Source organism: Corvus kubaryi, unplaced genomic scaffold, assembly GCF_017639235.1.
Source record: "Corvus kubaryi isolate FWS band 111438036 unplaced genomic scaffold, C.kubaryi_AGA036_p1.0 136, whole genome shotgun sequence".
In the NCBI taxonomy this organism is placed as follows: domain Eukaryota; kingdom Metazoa; phylum Chordata; class Aves; order Passeriformes; family Corvidae; genus Corvus; species Corvus kubaryi.
Window position 1 is genome coordinate 8,862,748 of NW_024580670.1, and position 25,945 is coordinate 8,888,692.

At 44.2% G+C, this 25,945-nt stretch overlaps 1 protein-coding gene across 2 annotated transcripts in view; it reads right to left on the reverse strand.

Annotated features, from left to right (window-relative positions):
• Positions 1–128: 128 nt before the first annotated feature.
• Positions 129–25,945, reverse strand: part of QRICH1 (glutamine rich 1) — a 26,356-nt gene continuing 539 nt past the window's right edge. Inside the window, exons 2-11 of one of the 2 annotated variants that reach the window (XM_042015698.1) lie at positions 25,264–25,324; positions 21,434–21,763; positions 12,630–13,646; positions 10,163–10,340; positions 9,405–9,559; positions 8,532–8,646; positions 7,114–7,222; positions 6,608–6,759; positions 5,824–5,914; positions 129–5,073 (exon numbers count right to left, since the gene is read on the reverse strand). In XM_042015698.1, coding sequence (XP_041871632.1) covers positions 4,881–5,073; positions 5,824–5,914; positions 6,608–6,759; positions 7,114–7,222; positions 8,532–8,646; positions 9,405–9,559; positions 10,163–10,340; positions 12,630–13,646; positions 21,434–21,742 — 2,319 coding nt within the window. In that variant the 5' untranslated portion in view covers positions 21,743–21,763; positions 25,264–25,324 and the 3' untranslated portion in view covers positions 129–4,880. The remainder of the gene's footprint in view (positions 5,074–5,823; positions 5,915–6,607; positions 6,760–7,113; positions 7,223–8,531; positions 8,647–9,404; positions 9,560–10,162; positions 10,341–12,629; positions 13,647–21,433; positions 21,764–25,263; positions 25,325–25,945) is intronic. The other variant, XM_042015707.1, reaches the window with a different exon arrangement.

Sequence of the window (25,945 nt, forward strand, 5' to 3'; positions counted from 1 at the left end):
GGAAGCACACATGGATCTGAGCTGTTGCACTACTGCACAGGCACAGCAGTAAACAGGCATGTTGGCTTCTGTTCCAACAGAAACATCAGACAAAGTTTAACGGTTTTCAAACAGACTACAACAAAGGCTGCAGGGAAAAACATTTTATTTCCAAGCAGATTACAAAGAGCAGAGAATATAAGAGTAAAATTAAATTAAAAAAATAGTTGAGTGCATCTCTTTAAAATGATTTGTAGTGTGAGTTACTCACGGGGCAAAGCTACTGGAGAGTTCTGAAGGTCACTTTGCAGGATGCCAATCACATGTGCTGTTTAGACCTGGGTCAACACAGGAGGGACAGACAAGATGTATTTTGCATATAGGCTGCACACTCATTATCAAGCGAGGCCCTGGGCTGCAACTGGACCCTGCCTTTTTGAGACATCCCCTCCACCTCATTCTCTCCTGCAGTTCCCTCGAGTTCTAGACATGGTTTATTGCTGCTGTAAGTGGGTTTAATCTGCCTTCCCGTTCAGATGAGCTCCAACGAGAAGGGAGAAGCAGGCAAATGTGGCTGCCATGCACAGGGTTACAGGGAACGTGACTGCAGTGCCAAGAGCAGAGCTTCAGCCACACAGAAAAGGGAACCGACCAGTAAGGACACAGCAATCGCTTCAGAGATTTGGGGGCAGCATGTCAGCAAGACTTCTGGAAGAATTGAGATGTTCCTTAAGGTAGGAAGAGGTTCAAGCAGAGAAGGGCTCTTTCCTAAGCATTGGCACCAGCAAAACAGAAGAGGCTGAATCATCAGGATAAGGTGCATTCCCTTTAATATTTGAGAGGAGCAGCTCCAGCAATAAGATGGGGAGAAAAGCCCCATATAAGGTGGAAGACAGTTGATATCCCACTTTAACAGTGATTTAGGAATCCAAGCACTAACTCCGAGTCAGTCACTATGAAATTCACGTAAGAATGTGGTTGGACTGGACAGCTGCACAGCCATTCAGTGTCCAGCAGCACTCAGTCCAGCAAGAGGATGAGCAACTACAGTACCAGCAGTCCTCCACCCCCTATATACACCCAGGGGGCTCTTTTCTACCATTTCTGGATCTGCTCTTACCACAGCATAGGAGATTTCAAGGTCTCATCCCTTCTCTATGTATGCCAAGGCAGACAGTAGCCCTGGTGCAGCTGAGAACAAGACTCTTGATTTCTGCCCTAGCAGCAGCAGTGCAGAAGAGGATTCTTATCAGATCAGATGAAGTCTTTTTGTATTGTCCAAGGCAGAACAGTTCAGGAACTACTTCAGACCTTGTGACCCCTCTGAAGTCCAGACCTCTAGGGGTGAGGCAGCCAATAGATGAGGGCCCTATGAAGTTACTTAGACCATTCCCTTTACACAGTGCAGACAGGAGTGAAGAACCACTCTCTAGTCTGCTCTCCGCTGCTTCAGCCATTACCACCAAAGAGGAAATGCTTGACTTCTTGAAAGCAAATGAAAATCTAATGGTGCTCTGGACACATGTGTAAGAGGCTACAAGTTTCCTAAAGATAGGGACACTGTTAAATGTCAAGAGCTTGGCCAATACATGAGTCTCATGTCAGAATGTGAGGTGCTTTACAACAGTCAGTCTCTTCTTTCTATGGTTCCTTTCATACCACAGTGACAAGATGGGCACAGTTCAAAATCAACAACACACAGTCTCTAGCTTGACTTCTCAGGTCTATTTATTTAGGGATCGATGCATTTTCAGCCTGTCTCGTACAAGGCATAGGGCACGGAGACTTCCTGTCAATATATACACGCATACAAGAGCAGTACAAGCAGTTTGGCACTCTCAGAGCCAAGGGGGAATGCCCTTCAAGCAGCGGTCAAGCTGGTTATAGGAAAGTGTTAAAAAGCTATTTTACATGTTTGACCGGGAACATTTCCCAGAACATGGATAGCAACCCTAAGCCACGGCACTCTTCTGTGCTACTCTGTGCACGTCTTCCTACAAGCCCCTACAAGGGAGCAGATCATGTTCTTCACTATCAAAGAACATAGTATTTATATTCTAGAAATACTGTACCTTTTAAACTAGCTCCAGAGAGGCAGACTAGAAGCCAGATCCAGGAAAATAATCCTTAAGTCACAGTATATCGATTGTCTCTAAAAATAGGGAATGAAGTTAACACAGCAGACATTCTGATGAGACAGTACAGAACAGTGCAGCAGTCCACTTCTGCATCAGCAGATCCTCTCCTATGTACATGCGGACAATGAGAAAGGAATGGAAACACTCCAGTCCATCAGGACAAAACCAGTCACCAGGAGATCTCCACAGCTCACCATGTGCCAAATTTCCCTGTTCTTAACCAGTATCGTCCAAGATCAAGGAGAATTCTTCCCCCTACAAAGACTTGAGATCATCTTGCAGTTAAGGGTGGTAAGGAAAGTGCACAATCTAGAATTTTAAGGTAACATGGAATTTTGTTTCCCCAGAAAGCTAGGCTGAAGTTCCTGTTTGTCCCCAGCCTCCAGCTGCCCTAAAGTTCTGTCATGTTATTGCAGCTTCTGTCAATTTTTAGTGTAAGAGGTGGCTCTCAAGGCTGCCCAGTAAAGCAACTGGTACAGTGCATATCTGGCAGATTGTTTAATATCCACTGTATTTGATGGAGACAACCAAGGCAGCAGGCTTTCCAACTCTGCTCTGATGATGGGATAAACTGCCAAAAGAAAGGGAAAGCCACTCTGTGCGTGCCTGTTGGGCATCCTGTGCAGCAGGCACATGCAACTGCTTGGAACAGTGGGAGCCTGCCCCTAACCCTGTCTTCAAAGACTTAGTATAGGGCCAAAGATGGACATTCCAGTCACTACAATACGGTGAAGGGATTAGAGGCTTCTGACAGCTGAAGCAGTACTGGTGATCCCAACAGCCACTCTACCAGGGGGCAACTGCTGGCTCCCAGCAGACAAACTGAGGTGACAGTACCTGCTGCCAGCACTACACACACCCTGGGCACTATCTTCCCAGCTTACCCACTGGGATCTGGGCACTGATTCCAGGCTCTTTTCCTCTGGCCTAGTTCTGAGGGCAGACACTGAGCTAAGAGTATAAAATAAAACAACAGTGCATTGCTACTTCACCTCTCTGCACTTACTTATTTGAACACAGAGTCCTATAGAGGGAACAAACTGCTCATACTGACAGCTAACTCAAGCACACCTGCTTCCTCAGGAACACCAATGTCAGTATGAAGCATCACGGGCTTGGGAAGTCTCTCTAAGCTGCACACCTCAACACTGCTCACAAGCACAAAGACAGGGAACATTATGGCTACTCTCATCAATTTACACTCTGCACAACCAACAGAGAGGGCAAACCTTCCTTCTCAATACAGACAGGTGCTGGACAACAGAGGCTTCAGGAAAGCTGCTTGCCTGTACACAAGTTTAAGTTCTTTTACTGTAATATATATTTAAATATTTATCTGTATATTTTGGAACAGGGAAGGGACATGAGGTGGAGAAGCAGGGAAGACAAGTTCAAGAAGCAGAGTAATTTCTCTGCATCCAAGAAGCTGGTGGCACAAATAAGCCTGGCAAGTGATCTCCCATTTCAAGCACAGTTGGCTACCTGCTGGCTTCAAAAGAGCAAACTATTTGTTAATGATATAAAATACAGCAACCATTTAAGATGCAGCAAGGCAAGGCTACAGGGCTGGGGATTATGATCATGAATGATGCCAAAAGCTACACGGCTGTGTTAAAAACTGTGAAAAGGCTGCTAAACTGCAGGAGTAAGCCATATGCTGCTCCTGGAAGGCCTTTTCCCTCCACTACCCCTTCATCATGCCGTTGGTGTGATGCATTTGAAAAGGTGGAGAGAGGGGGATTTGCCTGGGGTAAAGCCACAGAACATTAGGACAGTCTGATCTCACAGATCCCATGTTCCTAGCCTGGCACTGAGCTTCCATCAGCAAGCAGACATTCAGGTCCTTCAACAGAAGTTTATGCCCTTCTACCTTCATAAGTTGTAGGGGTGAAAGAAATCCAGCAGAGTTGAGCTGGAAAGAATGAACAGGGATGAAAACAACCAGTTTGCATACTGATCTTTGTATAATGACCCCCCACCCTCACAGCTCACTCTTCCCCAAATAAAGACACATTGTTCAATGGCATGTTGAAAAGACGTGCTCGTCATTCTTAATAAACAACTAGAGTAAGAATACATAAGAGAAACAGGGTGGTATCTTTATATGATACACAAGTGTATGTTACAAGAATTCCATCAGGCACAGAAGCCTCAAGGTTTAAGGCCTCAATGTTAGGCCAAAAAAGAAGAGTGTGGTAAAGTTTGTACTTTTAACATCTAAAAATGTCACTTAAAGGTCTGAATAGAAATTGTTGGTTTGTTTTTTTTGTATAAATCATAATTGCAGTTCACTCTCTCCTCTTTCTTCCAAGATAACAGCAAATTAACGTCCAAGCACAAGAAAAGAAGATGCCTGCCTCTCCTCCACTGGCTGAGCAGGTCCATCCATCATTCTGTGCCCTCTAGGCTGCACGTGCTCCAAGGAGACAGAGGCCCCAGCCAACCAGGCCAATCCTGTAGTTCATGTTTTCTACATCATAAAAAAAACCCAGAGTCAACCAGCAGCTTTCCACAGCTCCCAGCTCGCAGGGGATATGCAGCCTCCAATGGTTCCAACAGTTTGGTGTGTTGGGTAGGATACACAATGGGTAGGTTTTCCTTTAGATTCTTTTAAAGAGAAGAAGCCTAAAAGGGCTTCATAACTACACCAATAAAAAACCAAAAACTTAGGCATCTCCTTTAGTGTAAAAGTCTGTACAATTTCTCTTTGCTTGTCCCTCCCCCATCACCCTGCCCCACCCCATCTGAGCCACGAAGGATGCCTTAGTGCATGGTGCTGGCATTAGCCACGGCAAGAGCTTCCTGAATCTCTCGTATCACCAGGATCCGGGTGAGCATCTGCTCCATCTGCTCTCTGCTGATCGGCTGGATGGAATACCAGATAGGGCTGTTGGGGGCCACCACTGGCTCCGGTGTCAAGTAAAATGTGTCATTCCGGCCTTTCACACTCTGGGGGCTGTGTGAGGAAGATCAGAAATAACCAGACTAACAAAATGTCCTGGAAGAGAGAGACCACCACTGTTCTCACCCCAGGCTTCACAAATTCTGACAGTGAACATCTGGCTGATGAGACATGAAGGTACAGAGATACATCTAGGGGCAACATTCATCCCAAAGTTTTAGGACATGCCAAGGTGAGGACTACAAGAAAGCAGTTTTTATTCCACACATAACACACACATGGCTTTAGGGGTCTTTCAGAGTGAAAGCAGGATGGGGTATTTTCACATTCAGGCTACCTGCAGACCCATCTGTGCAGAGGAACCATTACATTAAGTATCAGAATCATCATAATTTATAGATGAGTCCTTTGAGGCACCCTCCAATCTCCATAGCAAGTCCTTATTTTTATTCAGAAGCTGGTTTGAATAGGACCCTACTCCTATCTTCAGTAGTGGATGCTTCCAGATGACTTGCAACTCACAAGCAGAAGAACAAGTTCATGCCAACACAGCAAATGTCCAAGATTAAGAGCAGCCAGTTCACAAATCAGGATTTGTCTTAAATACCCCAAAAATTCATTTTACATGCCATCAGAGTTAATCCCACTCTCTCACATCAACACCCCTCTCCATTTAAGTAAATTTATGCAAATATAGAAACTGTGCCAGCAATATCACACAGTACTGAAAACTAAGCCAGGCACAGGGTGCAGCTCCCCAAGTCACAGAAGACAAGCACTATACACACAGATGAGAGCTCTCACCATTTGAAGAGGTAGAAGTCATACAGCTTTATCGGACACCTCAGGGGGTTCTCTGGATTCTCGGTCTGCTCTGCATACATGTCATCTGTAACTACAAACCAGCCCCCCAGAAGTCTGTCAGATACTCTGTGTAAGCACAGCACACTGAGCAGTACCACAGAGCCTCAACACTGCAGCACCTTGTCACCGTGCAAGAACTGGCAAGAGACACACGGCTGTTCAGGGCAGAGGCACCTGGCTATAAATGCTTAAAGCATTACGCAGAGCTTGCTTTGTCCTAAGGCTATTGAAAATCATAACCCATCCATATCCTTCTTTCCATTTCTCCTCTACCAGTGTGCAAAATAAGGGAAATTTTCTCACTACTAAGACTGCAAAGCCTCAGTTGCATCCTGTGCTTTTAAGAGGACAGATTGTACTTACATAGGAATTCTGTATGGGTTCACATGAATCAAGGTAAGAGAAGCCCTCCCCAAGAATTTTCTCCATCTCTTCATAAGCATTTACACCCAATAGCCTCTTTGCCCATAAAAGAAACCAAAAGTAACAAAAAAATTATCCTTGGTTCTTGATGAGTCCCACATGCCTCAGTTAAGGTATGACCCCAGGCTTATGATTAAAAGGCACTATGCTCTCTTGAATAGAATGCATGGAAAACATATAATGCCAGGCTGCAGGTAACTGGCTGAGCCTTGGAATCCCTACCTGCAAACATCTCCAGGTTCATCCACTTCTTCAAGCCCAAGTAAGTAAAATATTCCCAAAGAAACCTCCTAGACACTACCTTTCTGTCCTGTCTGGTGCATGCCTGGAGCCTTCATATAGCGGATACTCGTGCTTTTATCCTTGGGATTAGAAGGGTTCTTCTTGGTCTGCCTCAGCACCTTGGAGAAGGCCAGCTTCATGTGCTGGTCTACTGTTTTCAACAGGAAGTACCTGAGCAGCAAGAACAGAACACAGGACATTCAGAGGCGAGCAAGAGACATAGTCACAACAGCAAGGTAGTTACCTTTAGTCGTCATGAGCAGGCTGAAGCTCAAACCAACCACTGGGCTAAGGACTGTTCCAGCAGCAAAGTATACAAAAGCCACAGGTTCAGTCTGCCCTCTGCTAGCTCACTTCCTTGTTATACTGCATCTTCTTTGTCTGATGAGGCTACAAGTGGGCTCTGTGTGCAACCATTTGAAACTCATGATTTTGCCCTACCCAGAGCAGCAGTTTCACATCAATCCTGTTAAGGTATCTGAAGTTCTTTCATTCACCAAGATTCCCCAAGATTTGAGTACTTACTTTGTATTAAAAAACATCAGTGTAGTGAGCAAGGTGGAAGGGGAGTGAGCTCCAAGCTGCTTACACTCCCACAGCATCTCTTCTGTTACATGACTGGAGAGGATGTAACCTGCAATAATCAGAAGTCAGCATCATGCCAGGGGACAGACACAGCATGAACACAGGCAGCATTTTACAGTCTGTAAGTACTGGAGAGCATATAGATCTTAACAGAAGGAGGAAGAGGAGATTCTCACTAATGTCAAGATTCAGTGCTCTGCCAATAACTTTTAAAATAGCAGGTACAGTTAGGAAACACCTGTATATATCCATCAACCTCTAGTTGTGGAGTATACTTCTGCAACATGCCTATACATCCCAGCCCATAGAGAAAAAAATATGCACTTAAACAGCTTTTAATTAATGGCTTGACTCCACTGCAGATGCTCTTAATCCAATAATATGTGAGAGCAGGCAGGCCAGTGTAACAAATCAGTTCTTAGCCCTGTGCACAGCTTTAGTCAGCACACAGTGACAAGTGATGTATTTGGACACATGAGTAATCCTTTGATTCTCAAATTTTTTCCCCTTTGTGTAGAAGAAAAATACTACACTCCAAATACACAGATAAACAGAAAAACAGACAGCAGTATGAACTCCAGGGCTTGTGTGACAGGAATGTCAAAACACTGATCAAACAGCCAGACTGAAAACAAAAGGATTCCAAAACTTACAGTGCTACTTAGCCACCTAGCCCGTTACATCAGCTACTTTTCTGAACACAAGCAGTAACTTCTTCACTGATGTCCAAACATATCAAAGGGAATGAAACAATGAGAAACCAAGTTTCCATGCTCTGAAAATGCAATTCTTAATCTAGTTCTCATACAGTTCTCTGTCAAAATCTGTGTCTTCTGGAACTGCTCCCCCCATCCCTGTTGCCATAATCTCCTGCTTGCAGCATTGGAGGCTTTAATCACTCATTGTTTTTTCCTTTGACACTCAGTTGGTCCTGCAGACAGTATCCATCTGGCCACATGGCACTACGGCAGTGCTGTTATTATCTCCCAAAGAAACAATACATATTAGAGGCAAGATGTATTACCACTTCAGATGAGGAAACTTGGTTCAGATGAACAATCAGCTGGCTGCCAAGTAAGCCAGTCTCATGACACTACAAAGTCCCTACAATGTGCCTTCTGATAGGTGACAAGTGACAGACAAATAATGTTCACTGACAGTCAGTGTTAGAGCCTGACAACTGCAGTAACCCCAGCATTCACTGCAAACACAACGTTTTTCTCCCTGACCAGCAGGAGCTGGCCTAGGGATGTTACATACTTCAAAAGGGTTTCTATTCAGACTACACTCATGTTTTAGGTTCAGTTTAAACATTCCAAGCTCTGGAAAGTTTTAAAGTTCTTAACAAAAGCCCTTACCAAGAGGCGAAACACGGGGCTGTATGTCCTTAAGAACTTCATGCAGCCATTCAGTGAACCGAATATAGTAGAGATCTGAGAAGATGTCATCAACTCGGCCGTTTTCAAAGAGATACTGTAAGAGATTCACAACACAGGCCAATACAGTGGGAGCAAGTGTGTTCCTCAGACCAGACCTTATCCTAAAGGCCCCCATACTCAGTCAGTCGAGCGTTTTACAGTATAGCACTGAAGACTAATACAGTTTACTTGAAGAGTGAGCACTCTTGCACCAAGGCCATTACAGGGTAGGTAATCTCAGTTACTATCATGGGAATGCCAAGACAGAAAAAGGAAAAACCATATTACAAAGTAAAGCTGATTGGATCTCACGTTTTATCTCAGGTGTGTTCACTTCATGTTATTTCACATGATTAGTGGACACTACTTTTTCAGGTTAACAACAAGGATGCTCAATTTCCCTGTCTAGGTTCAGCTCTGCTCCTGCAGCTCTTCCAGAAAGCTCATATATTCCCACAGCACGTAAGTTCTTGCCTGTTAAAGCTTCAACTAGATCTAAGTCTTGACTTTGACAGCTTCTTCAAACATCATCCAACTCTTCTCTCCCCACCAAAAAAGCTAAATGGACTTATTATTTTCACTATGATACTGAACTCAGTTATTCACAAACTTAACCTGTAGATGAAAGCATTGCTTGCACTAAGGACAAGTCATCTGATGTTTTCAGGGCTTTTTAAGCGAAGAGACTTTTTTCATATAAAATTGTTGGGAAGCTTAACAGAAGCCACAGTCTCTATTTTTATAACCAAGAGTCTCCCTACACATGCTGGCAACATGTACGGTTCTGCAGCACACAAAGCTGTCCCATCCTACCTTCTGAATACACAGGAAGATATAGTAGAGCACATCTGGATCATAGGGTTCACCATCACCATTTCGAGCTTCTCGTGTCATTAAGCACAGACCATAATTCAGCTCAGCCACAGCTGAAGAGATGAGATCTTCCTGGAACCTCAGCAGCTGACGCCCTGGAAACACAAAACAAAGCTATATTATTTAAACCATAAAGCCATATTATTTCCTAACATTTCAGGAAAGATTTCCCACATCTCCAGCTTTGCCATTCTATCTGGCAGGTCCAGCACTACCTCATTCTCCCAGTATAGTAAAGCAAGTTGAAATAAATCCAAATCTTAGGCTGTCAGAAATACTAAAAGATAAAACAGGCAAGAGTTTGATAGGAAGATCCTCTGCCCTGCCAAGTGCATAACTATTGCCTTCTTTTACCGTGCCCTCAGTGAAATGCTGCCCTGCAGCAACAGGAAAATAGCAACTCCATGACTGCTCTACCAGCTTGGCCAGACAGTTTGTCCATGCACCATAGTCATGCAGTGCCCTTTTCTATTGTTATCAGGTGCCCAGGTGCTCAAGGGGGCTCAGCACAGAGCTAATACACGTCCTGCGGCAGTGGGAATGCACAAGAATTAGTACTGCAGAGTAAATTGAACTTTAAATTTAGGAACAATCACTGATTAAACGAAAGTGTTTCCCAGAGCAGTAAACGCCTAACATTTTAGTCATTCCTAATCCTGCTTGAAAGGAAACAAAGGCCATGTTCTCATGACACTTACTTCCAATAGGTGCTAGTCTATTTTGGGCTTCTTTTTCCAGCTCTGCATTCTTGGTCTGTGCCCAGCTTTTCCACACTTCAAGACCTTCTTCTGGCTTCAGAGAGTTTGGAAGTAGAAGTTCAGGTGAAGTTTGCGGCTGTGGCTGTGGTTCAACTTCAGCAACCTGAACAGTTTGAGCCTATGAAAGAAAACACTTCATTTTATATACACACTTCAATATGCAACAGCTGGACAAAAAGCAAGAATCCCGCAATACCTGTAGCCCCAGGATACCAACCTTCTGCAATACTCCTAACAAGAAATCAATCCAAGGAATGCAACTTTTGTTGTCCAACCTGAATTGCTGCTCACAAAAGAATATTCTACACTCCAAAAACTCTTTCGGTTTGAATGGACAGATCTATCTTCAGCTCACTAATCACTCTGAATCACCACTGAAGTCCATCTCACTACAAGATCAGTCCACAGAGACCACCAGCCCCTGAACAGGAAGGTGCCACCAGCTTTACTAACCACTGCTGCTCCACACCTAGACTGCCCTGAGGAAGGTCCTGGGTACAATCACGTGAGATACACCACTGGCATCCCTCCCTATCCATGCTCTCTTCAAGCAGTATATAACAGGCACACAATAAATACATTCTGTTATCATCCATGATGGATAAGATTAATTCACTTGTAAGAGGTAAAAAGCAGTAAGACTAGAACACAGCATCAAAACACCAATTCAACTTCAATGCAGTATTCTCAAAATACCAAATACTGCTAATGGGGACTAGCTACTATTGTGTGAAGAGTGACTGTATGACTTATTACAGACCTAAGGCATCTCCAGACCCTTTGGAGATTTACTTTGCAGCAAGACCTTAGGTCACCAAGAATTTCAATCTCAGACTGAAACTTATTGGTGCTATTGGTTTCCTTGACAAATCTAAAATCTGCAGCTAGCCCTCCAGCTGCACTCACTCTGCATTCTTCACTACAGCTTCTCAATTCCATGCCAGAGAGTCTCATAGCTACCTCAATTAACCGCTTTACAGACCTTAGTCAAACTCTCACTGGCACCCTGAATGTTACAGAAATAGCAATTCTTGTATCAAAACAGTTTTGCTTTTTCCTTCCTAAGAGCTACTCCAAAAAGCAGCTTTTCCTTTGATATTGCTAAGTGCCAATATTAGTGAAAGTTGCTCTGACAGTCTAGAGACCATGGCATGTGAAAACAGCATAGAGACTTTTAATACCTGGACCTTACTCAGTATGAAAAACCAACAGCTGAAGAGGCAAAGTCTGCAAGAGTCTCAGACTGGAGCCTTCCAGCTGCCTCTGGTTGATTTTTTATTTTCTGCATCAGCTCTTACTAGCTTTTCACTTATCAGCCCCTGAAGCTGCAGCATGTAGCACAGCTGCAGAGAAACTGACTGAAAAGGCCCAACTTTAATCAAGGCAGATGGCAACCAAGTTGTGAAGGAAAGCCTCTCTCTGCCTTAAAGAGTCCAAGGGCGAACTGACACCTTGTCTTTGTAGGAGCCAGGACTGAGCCTCTGCTCTCCTCCAGAGTGCTGCCACATTACTCTCCAGAGACCCGAAAGCTTTCCAGAGCCAACTCCCTCCATAAGCCCAATCCAAGGGACAGTCTTCTGCCCTGACCCCACAGACACCTTGTCCAGTGTGAAGGCTGGACATAGGCTGAAGTAAATCTGCTGAACTGGCAGATGCTTCTTAACAAACTTACATTTTTCACAAATAGAGCAAAATGGCTGCAATTTTCCCAGATCCTCTAGAAGCACAATGCTAGAGGACAGTGCAGGGCAGGCAGGCAAATTCCTTCTCAGTTTCACAGTTTTGAGAAGGTCAGCTCCCGGAAGTGTGATGTTCATTTCTAGTAGCTTTACTGCCCCGCCTAGAGAGAGGGTACATCCCTCCTGGAATTGCCTATGTATTATGGGGGGCTTATGCCCCTAAATATCTTACGTACTATTGATCCAGGAAGTTTGCTCACAACTAGTCCGATTTCGACACTTTACCTGGGTGCTGGATCTGCTGTGGATTCCATGTGCAACATAACACAAAGTAACTAATAATGACTAGTACATATTAGCACACCTTATTTGGCTGCAATTATCCCTGCCTGTCCACTGCAACCCCTGGAACAGCTCAGGAAAATATTGCAGACCTCAGAATACCCGCTATGAAGAATCTGGCAATTAGTATGTATCTATTAATTTTTAACACTAAGATCAAGACCGTACTTTCTTTTGGAAAGTTTTGAATCCTAAAACTATATACCAACATTACTACATGATAGTCTCATACCCATCAGGAGTCAAGTGCCCTATGTCACGTTCAGGCTTCTGGGACAGATGCATCTCTGCTTCCCAGACACCAGCTGTCTGTTGGCATGCTCCCTGTCCACAACATTTTTAAGCTGTTAATCACAAACTGAGACCAAGAGGCAGTTTTAACTTACTGAGCAAGTGACTTGTAGCTGCTGTTGCTGCCCCTGCTCTTGGGGTGTGGGCTGCTGCTGCTGCTGCTGCGGGTCCCATATGTGCACTGTCTGCCCTGTATTCTGGTATGTCCCTGCTACAGCCTGCACTGCCACTGGAATGTGGATGTTGCCATTCATAAACTGTGCTGGAAAGATCGAATTAGCAAGAGTCTGCACCACTTCCTCATGAGAGTTCTTCACTACTGAAGTACTTCCCACCATCTTATCCTTGTCATCTTCCAGCTTCACTGTAGCCAGTGTCGTGGGCGAGCCACTGACGTGGACGGCATTGTAGGCCTCCTGAGGGATGGCAATGTGGGTTATGTTTTGCTGCTGAAGGTCACCACGTGGTTGAGCAGAGTAAACAGGGATGGTCCACGTCTCTCCAGTGGGGCTAGTAATGGTCCCAGTGGCACTGTACAGGTGGGCACTGTCCACTGTTAACAAGTCTGGCCTTAAAGAGACATAACTTTGCTGCTGGCCCTGAGGAATGGCCAGCACTGTGGCAACTGGCTGCCCTGAAATAGCATACGATACGGTAATAGGCATATCCACTTTACGTTTCTTCACTGGCTGAAGGACACTCGCAGAGCTGATCCGCCTCTCTCCCTCTCGTGGCGAGCCTTGTTGAGAAGGTGGGGGTGACAGTGCCCCGACTGTCTGGATCTGGATCTGCTGACCACCAGTAATGGCCTGTCCTGCCACAAGCTGGGCCTGGATCTGCTGGTGTTGTATGTGTTCCTCCTGTAGCTCGGCAGCCTGGATCTGTTGGGCAGTCTGCACATGCTGTACTTGGATCTGAGCTGCCTGCAGCTGTGATGGGCTGGGGCTCTGAAGAGACTGACTCTGTATTGTCTGGGATGCCTGCTGCTGCGCCTGGCCTTGGATCTGCACTTGGACCTGTATTGGCTGCTCCGAAGCCTGATGAACAGAGAGCTGTGGAGAGAGCTGCTGGGCGGAGACCTGCTGCGGTGACTGCTGGACCTGGACCTGAACCTGCAATGACACCAAGCCAGCCGTTAGAGATCAGCAAACGTCAGTGATTCAACAGAGATGGTCTGTCACTCAAGATCTATGCTCCAGGTCTTTTATGCTCCCTTTTATGATTCCATATATTACTCCATTAGTAAAGATTTCAGGAAAATGAAACCAAGGTATTCTAGAAGTGCCTGGTCATTAACAGTGATACAGTAGATGTGTTTGCTCAGCATTGCACATGACTCTCAGCAGAGAGAGAACAGCACGTGAGCTACATCTCCACCCTCAAAGCTCTATGGACTCAAGCCAACAGTTCCTTTTCTTTGGGGGGGGGGGGAGGGGGGGGGGGGACACATCACACCCTCTCACATTAATGCTCATTTGTCCAAGGTCTGCCACAATACCTAGCAGCAGTCCAGCAGCACACTGAAAGCCAGGAGTCACAGGTAGCCCCCAGCACAAATTTCAGGTCTCAATACCTTCACATCCCTTGTCCAGACACTTCTCCACTTTTCCTCACATTTACACAGACAACTGGTTACATTTGCCTTGTCCTAGAAGTGATATCTCCCAGGTTCTCATGACCATCTGTTTCTCCAGGCTTCATTAACGCTTTATTTTAAGGGAGGGAATTAATTCCTCAACACGTCTTTCTGGAGCCAACACGGACTTATTTAGTTATAAAACTAAATGTCTTCCTACTCACTTTCCTCTCACCTTTTTCTAGCTCACTTCCTGGAGCCAGTCAGACTAATGCAGCATTTACACAGAGACAGCACACTAGCCAGCCTAACAATACCAAAAAGAACTACAATGCAGGCCTGCTGTGCACAAAATCTCACTTCCCAACATTGCTGCTAAGAAGTCTTGAAAAATGTTAAGGACCCATTTACAGCCAATTAAGAGTTGCTAAGGAAAAAACTGGGGTAGCAAAAAGCCCCACTGGCAGGCCCGATTTATAAGTCACCTCCTGTTAAGAATTAATTTATTTCCAGGAAGAATAGGGTACAGTTCGGGTACAGTTCCTTCTGGGAACTCTGTGCAGTATACTGTAATGCAGCTGACGTGGTGACTATAATAATTTCCTGCAAGGTAACAAGAAGCATGTGACCTTATGTCAGCATGACAGTTTCAAAAGCTGCATCAATGAGTGATTTGATCAGGCAGTCAATTGAAAAAGATGAACTCACCTATGGGATGTTTCCTCAGTTCTATTTGATATTGTTCTGCCCTGGAGCATGAGTACTGCCTTGGGCAAACAGGCCCAAACACGGATCCCAGGTAAGGGTTCAGTTTAAGAAAGCCAGTTGCAATCACACCCCTAAGGCAAGAATTCTTCAAAATACTTCACTTTAAAAATCACTAATATAGTCCTTACTATTAAATTAAGTCCTTGTTCAGAAGATTACCTGCAAGGCAAAAGCCAAAGACTGAACAAATTACATGTTTTATTGCACTGATATTTTCAGTTTCACACAAGAAACATTTGCTTTACCTGCTAGGATTCAAAATGACGGTAAGAGGTAAATGTGTCCTGTACTTCTGTAGTGCTTTCAGAATTTGCACAGTTGACTGAGAACACCTTAAAAGGACCCCCATCTTCTTCCCACACAAACTTTTACATTACAGTTCCTGTGAGTGTTGTAACATACAAAAAGGAAAGACTTTTTTTCGGCTAGCAGTAAGAATTCAAAGTCTCCTCCTGTGCTGAAACAATTTTATCACACAACCACAATTAGAAAGGTAATGGAAGTGGTTTAAGAAAGAGGTATTGTCAGCAAGAGGCATGGTCTAAGAACAAATGGACCAAGACAGCATTTGCTCCTTCTGCTCTTGTAAACAGACTTTCAGTTTGAGAGGACCTAACTGATCATCTAGTCTAACTGCCCGACGACTTCAGGGCTGACCATAAGCTACAGCATGTCATTAACAGCACTGTCTAAATGCCTCTTAAATAATGACCCCCTTGGGGTACCAATCACTTCTCAGAAGCCTGTTCCAGTGTTTGACCACTCTCTCGGTAAAGAAATGCTTCCTAATGTCCACCCTGAACATCCCCTGGCACAGCTTTGAATCATTATCTGTTTCAGAGCCTGAGCCTACAGTGTTTGAAAGTCAGGGGCAACTTCCACCACTTTCAGCAGACGAGCAGTCATGCCCTGAGGCCTGTCGAAACTCCCCCAGGACTGAATCCTAACTCCTACAACCAGGATGTCTTGCTACTGCTTTAGAGTCCACCCTATTATTAACACTCAAAGAATGAGTCCAGACCCAAACAATATGAAGTCAAACTCCAGAATGACTTGAAGCTCTCTGTGTTGCAAACTACAGACATTAGGCATCTGACTAGAGTGGTCCTATTTAAAAGGATATTGGACCTCTACCTACCACACATTATGCATTCCCTGTGAATTACACATCCATTTTTAAAAACCGTATCTTGCAGCAGATCCCTCCCTGTTTTCTAGTAGGTTTATGCAGGAGTGCTACAAGCATTCATTTCAGTTTTACAGGCTTCAACCCAGTCTGAGACCAGAGGCTTCTTATATTGACCTCATTGTCCGTTTTTTCCTCAGATAGCAAGTTAGACAAAGTATTACACTAACCCCACCAGCAGCAGATGACTTTATAAAAGACTCTGTACAAAGGGGAATGTTTTAAATTTACAGGCCAAGACCAACAGGGAGGACTTTAAATCTTCCCTTTATGCTGAAGATTAAAGCAAAACCATGTTATGCTGGGAATTCCTGGGTTACTGGTGCAAGAAAGGAACATGCCAAGTTACCAGTACTGAAATACTATTTATTGCCGAAAGTCTGGATCCAACAGCATGAAAGAATCACCTCCCAGCAGGCTACCATGACACAGAGAAACGCCTTTTCACCATAAAGTCTCTGGAAGCTGGATCAAATACTAGCTGACTAGAAAAGCAAGTGTCAGAAATCAACGCTGTATCATAACAAGAGGGAAAAACTACATTCCCTTAGAGAAAATCTTGTCACATCAAGCCCAAAAACATATTCTGTCCTGAACTGAGCACATGCAAAGAGTAAATCAGTAACCCCACGACCATGAGAACAGCTGAAGCCTGGTTGCCAAAATTATTTTTCCTAATGGTTGATAGACAAACTTTCAAGTAGGAGTCATAACATGTCTGCCCTGCACTGATTCTCTGCCCAAAAAGGAATCAGACTCAGTTGTTTCAGAACCGCAGCTCTGAAACAACTGAGATTTTCTTTGCTTGTTAATTCTTTCATCTGTAGACTGACTGGATTACCTAATATTTCCTAAAACCTAACTCTAAATGAGCACACCTAGCAACTCTTTCCTGCATGGATTTTTTGATATCTAGCTTGTCCTAGAGCACCTGACAGGCTCTTAAATGCATCTTTTCACAAAGAAATCTTGGTTTCTGAGGCGTGTTTACACTAGCAAGCAGTAGTACACACCAAGAGCAGACCTCCAGAGCAAGACTGGAGACGTACTAACATGTCCACAGTATACCTTCCAGAAGACTATTTCAAACTTAGTTCTAGTCTTGCCCACCAGCCAAGTTTGACATCATGGAGACACAAGACTGCATCTTACCGCTTCGTTTTGTCTGGTGGGAACCCCAAATGACAGACTCCAAACCTACAAGAGGTAAAAAGGGGCAGGTGGCCAACTTGCTGCAGGAAGCATGCTCCAAATGCCCCCAGAAGTAATGTGGGTGCATCTCAAACTTCTCACACAAAGACAAATACTTGGGAAAAAAGTTAGTGAGAGCATGAGAAGAGTAATCTCAGGGGTTTTTGCCCAATTTAAGGACAGAAGACCTAAAATACAGTTCCCTCAACAACAGTCCTAAGCTAAAGCAAGTCCAGCACTAAAAGCTAACACTGTAACAAAGAATTCCTTCTGAAGTTACACCAGAAAGTGTACATGCAAGTATAAAACAGATATGAAAAGTGTAAGTGAAAAGACTGATCAGAGAAGTAGCAGGAAATGTCAGAACTTGTTATTTAACTACTTTACAGGAAGTCCTTTGCTATCTAAGTAAATAAGGTCTACGGGAAGGGTACAAGTCAGCTTTTCAGAATAACGGCCAGACTGACTCTCACTCCAAGTTTTTCCTCTGCTCATTCATCAACATCAGAGAGAGAATTCCATCAGCTAAATTAGGCCTTGGGTGTGTTTGAATAGTTACAATATCAAGATTTTGCTGTCAAGCTGTACGCTGGGGAGGGATTTAGGTCTAAGACAGTTAAAACACATGACCAAGGAAAAACAGCTTACCTCTCCAACAGAAGCCTACTTCCATATACAAGTAAATGCTACCTCGAAAACACCACTCTTGACTATAACCACTCTTTGAAGTGCCCCACTCAGCCCTAACAAATGATAATTAATACCTGCTGCTACACTAAAATCTTACTGGCATGTTTTTCAAACATAAGCAAATAGGAACTCTAACTCCAAGCTAAACTTCAAGACCAGTACAGAGGCAAGAGGAAGGTGCATCCATCAGAAGCAAAGACGCATTCTGTGCAGAGCCAGAAACCAGACTTTTTTCTAAGCTATTTAAGGGCATCTTTCCCTGTCTTGTGTCATTAGTAACGCCCAGCCTCCTGCAATTGTCTGAAGTCACAGAATAGACTCAGCAGTAAACACATAAGGAATTGAACGATTAGAAAGCCACAAGTATCAACCAAAAGATATTTTACACAGGCACTTAACCATTCCCCATACAGTTCCATGATCTTGCTCACATGTAGCATCCTCCCCTCAAGCCCTGCCCAAGAAAATCTTGCCACCTAGATATCAGACTGTTCATAAAAAGCTGAAACTGAGGATTTCTCCACACACATCATAAGCAAAGATACTTTCTGTCCGTTGATATTCTTTCAGTTAAAGCTTCTTGTGTAAGAGGCACAAAAGGTTGGCTGACCTCTGCAGAAGTACCATATTTGGGAAGCAAGTCAACACTAAAACACCTCTTCTCACTGGCATAATCAATTTGATGGCCTCAATGCACAGGACCAACAAGCAACAATCTGACCAAAAGCGGAGCTGATAAAACTCTTACTCAACTGGAACAAAACACAGCCCTTCCCAGCCACTCCCTGATGCACTACAAGGTATGACAACTCTTGACACACTAAACTCCTTCTTAAGGTCACTTATGGCACCCCTGTGATACTGGGTGTGGAAGGAGCTCCAGGACAATTGAACTGTAGCAATGACTAGCGTAAACAACCCAACAGTTGCATCCATTCATCCTGTAAAATAAACACTTGATAAGACTTTGTTGAACCTTTTAGGCAAGAAAACCTTAAGGTGACAACTTCTTCAAAGACAAAGTTTATTTTGCCAGAATAAATTAAAGCAGCAAGAAGTCACACTCTGTCTTCAGTTGTTCACAGCTAGTAAAATCCAGGATGGAACCTGAGCACTGCCTATCTCCATGATTGAAAGATCATCAGCAGCAATTGCTACTGTGAGGTCATCTGACTGGTCATACTATTAGTCACCTTCAGCAGTACTGTCACACTGCCCGACATAAGCATAGTCATTCAAAGGGTCTTCCACTGATTTGCAATTGGATTAGCAAGAACTAAACAGATTACCAAGTCAAGTACCAGGACATATGTTTAATCAAAAGCTAAGAGGCTTCGGCAGATGACCAGAATTCATCATAATACAACACAAGCAGTATTTTAGCACAGGGAGTCAGTTGGACCAGGTGCACTGCTACAGTGGAACACTGTCACTCCCCAGAGTCACAACAAAATCCAGCTTTATCCAGAGGCTGTGCTCCGCCACTGCTGCCACAGTGACAGTGCAGAGATAAGTTAACACTAAATCACGGGTTTAACATAAATTATGTCTCCATAAGAAACCTTGAAAGACAAAAAAACACTCTTTCAAAGGGGTAAAGACATTCTTCTCCACCCTATTCTTGCAGAAAAACTAAGATAATTCTGAGCTAGCTGCTCAAATACACCTGAGTCCAGCTGCACTGCTGATACACAAAAGCTGCAGCCCCATCTAGTATCAAATGTGCCACCTTACTGTTCTGGGGTGTTGCAACACCCTAAAGTGAACAGCAGGGTAGGTAACACAAACACTAGTTATGAGCTGTACGGATGGGAAAGCAGGTATCTAAAAGCAGAGGCACATCAAAAACAAGGAGCAGAGAGTAGACAACATTCTTTAGGAAACTTGATGGAATCTTGACTTTCACGAGTTTTTCATATTCCGGGTGCAGGTCATTGAGTTCAAAAATCAGGAACTGGTCTCTGGCAGCAACTCTATGCTTATTTTCAAGAAGGTCAGGTTATTTTTCTCTGGAGCATATGATATATGACCTCCCTCCCTATCTCTGTTACTAAAAGACTTGCAAGAGTCAAGCCTGAATACTGAGTAGCTCTGAAAGGAGGCAGCAAGAGGTAAAAAATGAGTGGGGGGGGGGAAAGATTCCTTTTGACTTCTACAATTGGTTTGGGGGCCTTCCACATCTTTAAGGCTGAGGCACTCAAAAGCCAACCCTCCTAGCTCTTCTACTGAAAAACAAAACTTCTTCCAGAAAACATACTAGCTGGCAAAACCAAACCCACTCTTGATCAGTTTTAATAGCCTCATGCAGAGATCCAAGTCATGCCGGCAAGACTTCGGTTTTTGTTCTTCAAAAGCCTTTCAACACAAGTTACTGTAGGGCAACAGGTTACAAAAGCCCCAGTTAAGCATTCATTTACTCAATAGAGAGTAACTGGAGATGAGTTACCAGTGAAGGAGGTAAGTTTGTCTTTGCCGTAGGATAAAAGTATGCAAGTGAGCCTTTGGCACAAGTCTACTGCACTGCAGCAAGTTCGCACTTATTTCGTACCTTATTTCCACCCTATTTGTGACTCCAAACCCTCACTTAATGTAAAAAAAAGAGAGCTCACAGCTTTACATTCTGCTACAGAAAGCAGAATGATTCATATCTCAAGTGTATCAGAATTGTAGCTATAGGCAGAGTTCAGCTGTATGGAGATATATCACAGAAAAACCTTAGTAAATGCCCTGCCACCTATGAACTCTTCAAATTACAAAATGTATCTGAGGACAAAAGCAGTTATCCTAAGGTGTAACATTGGTTTGGTTTTCTTCCCTCTGATGTTGGATTTGCTTACTTAATACTTATTAAAATACCTAATGTAATATCTACTTTAAAAAATAACAAAAATGACAACTCCTTCCACTATGCAAATGGATCATCTACCATGATGCACATGCATCCTTTAGAATTCCTTTCCTGAAATGTATCATCCCCTGGTTCATATCCTAAAGTTGACTCTCCTGCATTTCTCCCTCACTTAAAAGCCAGTTCAAGAACAACAACTTGTAGAATATTCAAGTAAAACCATTCAAAGATTATTGATTTTATTAAAGTAATAAAAAAATCCTGAAGGCAAGCTCAATCCCACAGCCAGCCTGAACAACCAGACAGTCAGAGGGGGCTGGTATTTATAGCAGCTTCAGAGCAGAAGGCTTTGGGAGTTGTGCACATGCCAGAACTGTTGACCATTTCTCCAATAGGTGACACCACTCCATTGCTATGTACGCGGCTCCTCCTACAGCAGGGCTTGAGGGAGGCACAGTCCAGAGAGCCAATTTACTACCAAATTCCTTAAATGAAAGGGAAATATTGCTGTACTATATAAAGTTAATTGGCCCTGCCTCTTAAGTACTTGTCTGCGGCTTAAGGTTAGACAACAGCTCTGAACACTACTCTATCAGTTAGCAAGTCATATACACATTCAAGGATGATTTCAGATGCTTACCTGGACTTGCTGGGGTTGCTGAACCTGTATCTGCTGCTCTGGCTGAGTTTGTTGCTGGATACTGGTTGTCACAGGACAAGCAAGTTCAAGCAAAGACCCAGCCACCTCTGTGCTGTCCGTGTAAATGCAGTTACCACCCTGCTGATACACCATTGTGGTGGTAGCCGTCTGCTGAAACTCCTGGAGAGCTTCTGGCCCCTTGGAAGCAAGGGAGTCTAGAAACTCCTTCATCCTGTGCTGGGGGATCGTTCGCGCCTTCACACGGATGTATTCTTCAAAGGAAATGGTGTTCTCCAGAGAATTATTCATATTGCAAGGTCCTCAGGGTTCCTTAAGGAAAGAGAAAGTAAAAGTCTTAACTACAGCACTCCCTTGGTGCAAGGATATTCTTAACTCCAGTAACTAATTTCTCATACCAAGTACTGTATGAAAATTGGCAAACATGCACAGCCAGATGCCCAAGACAGATGCTTCAGTTTTACGAGGCATCTTGTGCTACTACGCATTTCTCAGATTAACCCTTGGCAGCTCAGGGGAGTCTGAATGATACCCAGGTGTGACTGTGGAACTACTCACAGAGCTCACTGCCAGGTAAGCTCTCCTAGCTCTGTACTTCACCCAGACCAGGCAAGTCCTGTACCAGACAAACCCAGTTGTACATTCCATTTGTTTGCAGCATGCACTGTTAGCGAGAGAGGCTCAGAAATCAATATCTGCAGCCCTGCTTTGCAGCCGCAGAGCTGGGGAACTGAGCAGTGTGTTCTATCAGGCCGTGCAGTTCTATTCTAGGCAGCTAATGGGTAGCACAACAGAAGAGCAACAGATGCAGCATTCAGCCCATTGCTATTAGGACTAGGATAGCCTCATCGATTTGAACATAGCAAGCAAAAGGAGAGCAATGGAATCAAGAGATTTCCTCAAACAGGGAACTACACACATGGAGAAGCAGAGCTCTGGAAATGACAAAGGCAACAGCAGCATTAGTTCTTGATCTACTTTTAATATAGGAAGAGGTTAACATGAAACATGCCATGTGTGAAGACAAAAGAAAGACAGAAAAAGAAGTTAGATGATCAGGGCGGAAGTGAAAGCAAAGGAAAAAAAAAACCACCACCACCAAAGATGACTCCACCTGAGAACATCAGACAGCTCTAGGGTATATTCTGACAGCATTATTTTCTTACTGACTTTTGTTTAAACCCACAAATTGTTTTTGCAGTGAGTATACTGTATACTGGTTGTTTCTAAGGCACTAATTAGCCTGTATATAAATACATTTGAGCTATCACATCACTGGACACTGAGACAGTTGTGAAAAGATGTGAAACAACACAAGATTAGGACTAGAAGAGGTGATTCAGCACTACTAGATCAAGCTGCATAAAGGAGGAAAAACACACAGACATCACTATGTACATTGACTGTAGTTCTAAAGAGGACAGGTACAAAAAGAGAACTTTATGTATCCTTTTACCATGATTTTACAAAGTAGAACTCAGACAGGGCTATGGTTGAATGTAAGACTGCAAAAGCCTGCCTGTGTGAAAATGGGAGTTAACTCTAGGCTTTGACTGGTGCTCAAGCACACTGCACAAGTCCAGCCCCAGTTATCATCAAAACCTGGGAGAGCCGAAGCAAACGCTAACCCCTCTTCATTGTTACATGACAGCAGTCCAAACACACAGTTTTTGTTTACATGGAGGTTCATGGCTAGTGCATTGGACCAGGCTCACAGGAGAAAAAAAAAAAAAAGTATCAAAGGTAAGGGGAAGACATATGAGGCAATTTGTGCTCTATCTATGGCTTCTGAAGTCTTTAAGACACATTTGTTGCTGTATGAGATTTCTACAGAAGATATTCTTAAAATATGCAGCACTGTTTAGTAAAAAAAACATATAATGGTGTTCACATGGCAAATCCAACAGCTCTGTAAATATCGGCATACAAAAGCTCCTGTAGAGCCCACATCTGGACAGAAAAACCATTCTTTCAGAGACACCAATCTGACATTTTCAAGCCCGCTATGGGTGATAGAGCCAGTAAGACTACTCACTTCTCCAACAGCCACCCAAGAGTAGATTACACCTCTACAGCACACATTACTAACGCCTTCCCATGTGACCATATGCCCCGGGTGAAACCAAGGGAGAAGAACGATGTTAATGCATCCATAGGGACTCAGATAAGACCTAGAGCAGGCACACTGAAATGTGTTTTGCATCTAGCTGGATGACGCTCCATTATAGACTCTGAGGTTGGAAAACAGATTTTGAGCAATTAACTTGTCCCAACCTTCTACTTGGAACTTCCAAGTACTTGACTTCAATATTACAGTGAGGCTTTCAAAGAAGGGCATCATCATTTTCCATGTCCACTCTGAGGTGCACTAGCAGATACAGCTTTGACAAGGAAGACTCTTCTGAGGAATAAGCCTCAAGGATGCCATGCTGGGCTCCCAAACACGAATGCCACAGATGTTCTTTGACAGCAGGATCCCAGACATAAGTGCCACAGATGCTCTTTAATAGCCAGCTGCTGCCGAATTGGATGGGCTCACTTCTCCCAGGTGCTCCCTTCCTGCTTGTGCATTGGTATTTATTATGTTGTATTGGTTCAGGGAATAGCTATCCACCTTCTGTTAATCTTGTCAAAGGAGAGAGCAGGGAGGTCACAGGGCTGCTGTTTCCAATGGGAGCTGATAGCCCTCACTTCCACTTTTGAAACTCCAACCCTTCTTTCACAAGCTACATCATTCTCCCGCATAAGAGACCAGAAGCCACAAGAAACCCAGAAGCATAAGCAGCAGAGGTCCACCACCAAACCATCACCAACCTCTTCTGACCACCAGGAAGCAGAACAAAGCAAGCACTAATTTCTTAAATACAAATCCTTGATACTGCTGAGCTGGTCCATTTTAATTAGTTCTTGTTAGCATGAAAACCAAGAGCCTACTAGGCCAGTCTTCCCCTACTAGTAAATCTTCCTCTCTCAAAAGCTGTCACAAAGAATCTCTTGTCTTTCTTCTACCATGGAAAAAAGAATTTCCTTTACATTTTCTTGAAGTTACTATACCTAGAGCCACTAAGGTGAGACCCTGCAGTATTCCAAAGTGCCAGGCATGGACCAGAGCCCCACCATGCCACAAGGCATCTGTTCCCGTCCCACAAGAGGGACAAGATCTTCCTTGGGTTTTCTCTACAGATGCAGCTACAGACCCTGTAGGTAACAGTGTCTCCATGGGTCATTCACACCAGTTTTAAGGCTGCTGGATTATTTAACTAAAAGCACTGAACTACTCAAAACTTCACAAGACCCTATGCAGCAGTGGAGGTACCCGGTCCAGAGGAAGATTCAGGAAAGCAATGCTGCACTCCCAGAAATTTTACTTATTAAAACTAAACCAACCTGCACTTCTGGCACAAAACCTCTGTAAGGCTCTAGTGCATTCAACAGGCTTTTGTAGGGCAACACGTGCAGCTTGCTGCTGCAGTCACCACTTTTACTACTAGTTATTAAAACACATAATTTGTGCATTCCATTTATCCCACAGACACGCACTGGAAACTGCAAACACCCACCCTCACTGGATCTCAGCAGCATGTGTTTAATACTGCATTTTAAAATTTAAAAAAAGAGCATCCAGGCAATAAGTTTCTCCAACAAAGTAAGGTAACTGCTCTCTGTGCAGCATAACTGCATTTTTTTCAGGAAGTAAGTTCAAGAAAAATTCTTTGAAGATTATGAGCACATACGGTTAGTTGATACAACTTAAGACTGAGGTTACTGAAAACACACACACAACTTGCAGCATGTGGACAATCTGGACTCACCAGTCACCATGTTGCATGTATTTCTGCTGCTCTTGTCCTGAGCTCTTAGACTTGTAACGTTCTGGAGAAGACAGAACAAAGAAGCCCTTTCCATCCCCAGTTCCTCTTTCTTTATTAAGTCATTTTATTTTTAATATGTATTCCATTAAGAAAAAAAAAATCAGGAAACAAATATATGATCATCCACGCAGCTAGCAGCTCCTACTGAGGAATTGCAAGATGCCCAATTTCTAACCATCGTATCCCTCAGCCTGGTGGTACTGGGAACGACTGTGTGAGCACATCTGTCACAGAGCGCCGTGCGGCGACAGGCGCGGCACGGTGGGTAACTCCGGAGTTACTGGCAGATAGAACTTAGAACAAGGCAGCAGCAGTAGTGACCGTATCCAGAGCCCCCACCCCACCGCAGGTGTTCTCAGTGCTGCCCCGAGAGACAGCCGGGAACTCTACGGACCGCTCGGCCACCCAGCCAAGACGAGGCGAAGCTCCGCATTCAGGCCCTGAGACCGTCGGCTGCAGCTCAGCCTCCGTCCTGCCCGAGCGGGGACGCGGAACCCGCGGGGCTTCCCCCGCCCGCGGGGACCCGGCACTGCCCCAGCCGCTCCCGCCGCCTTTGTTTCTCGGCGGGGCGGCCGGGCCGGGCCCGCAGGCGGCGCCGCGACACCGCCTCCCCCGCCCCCCC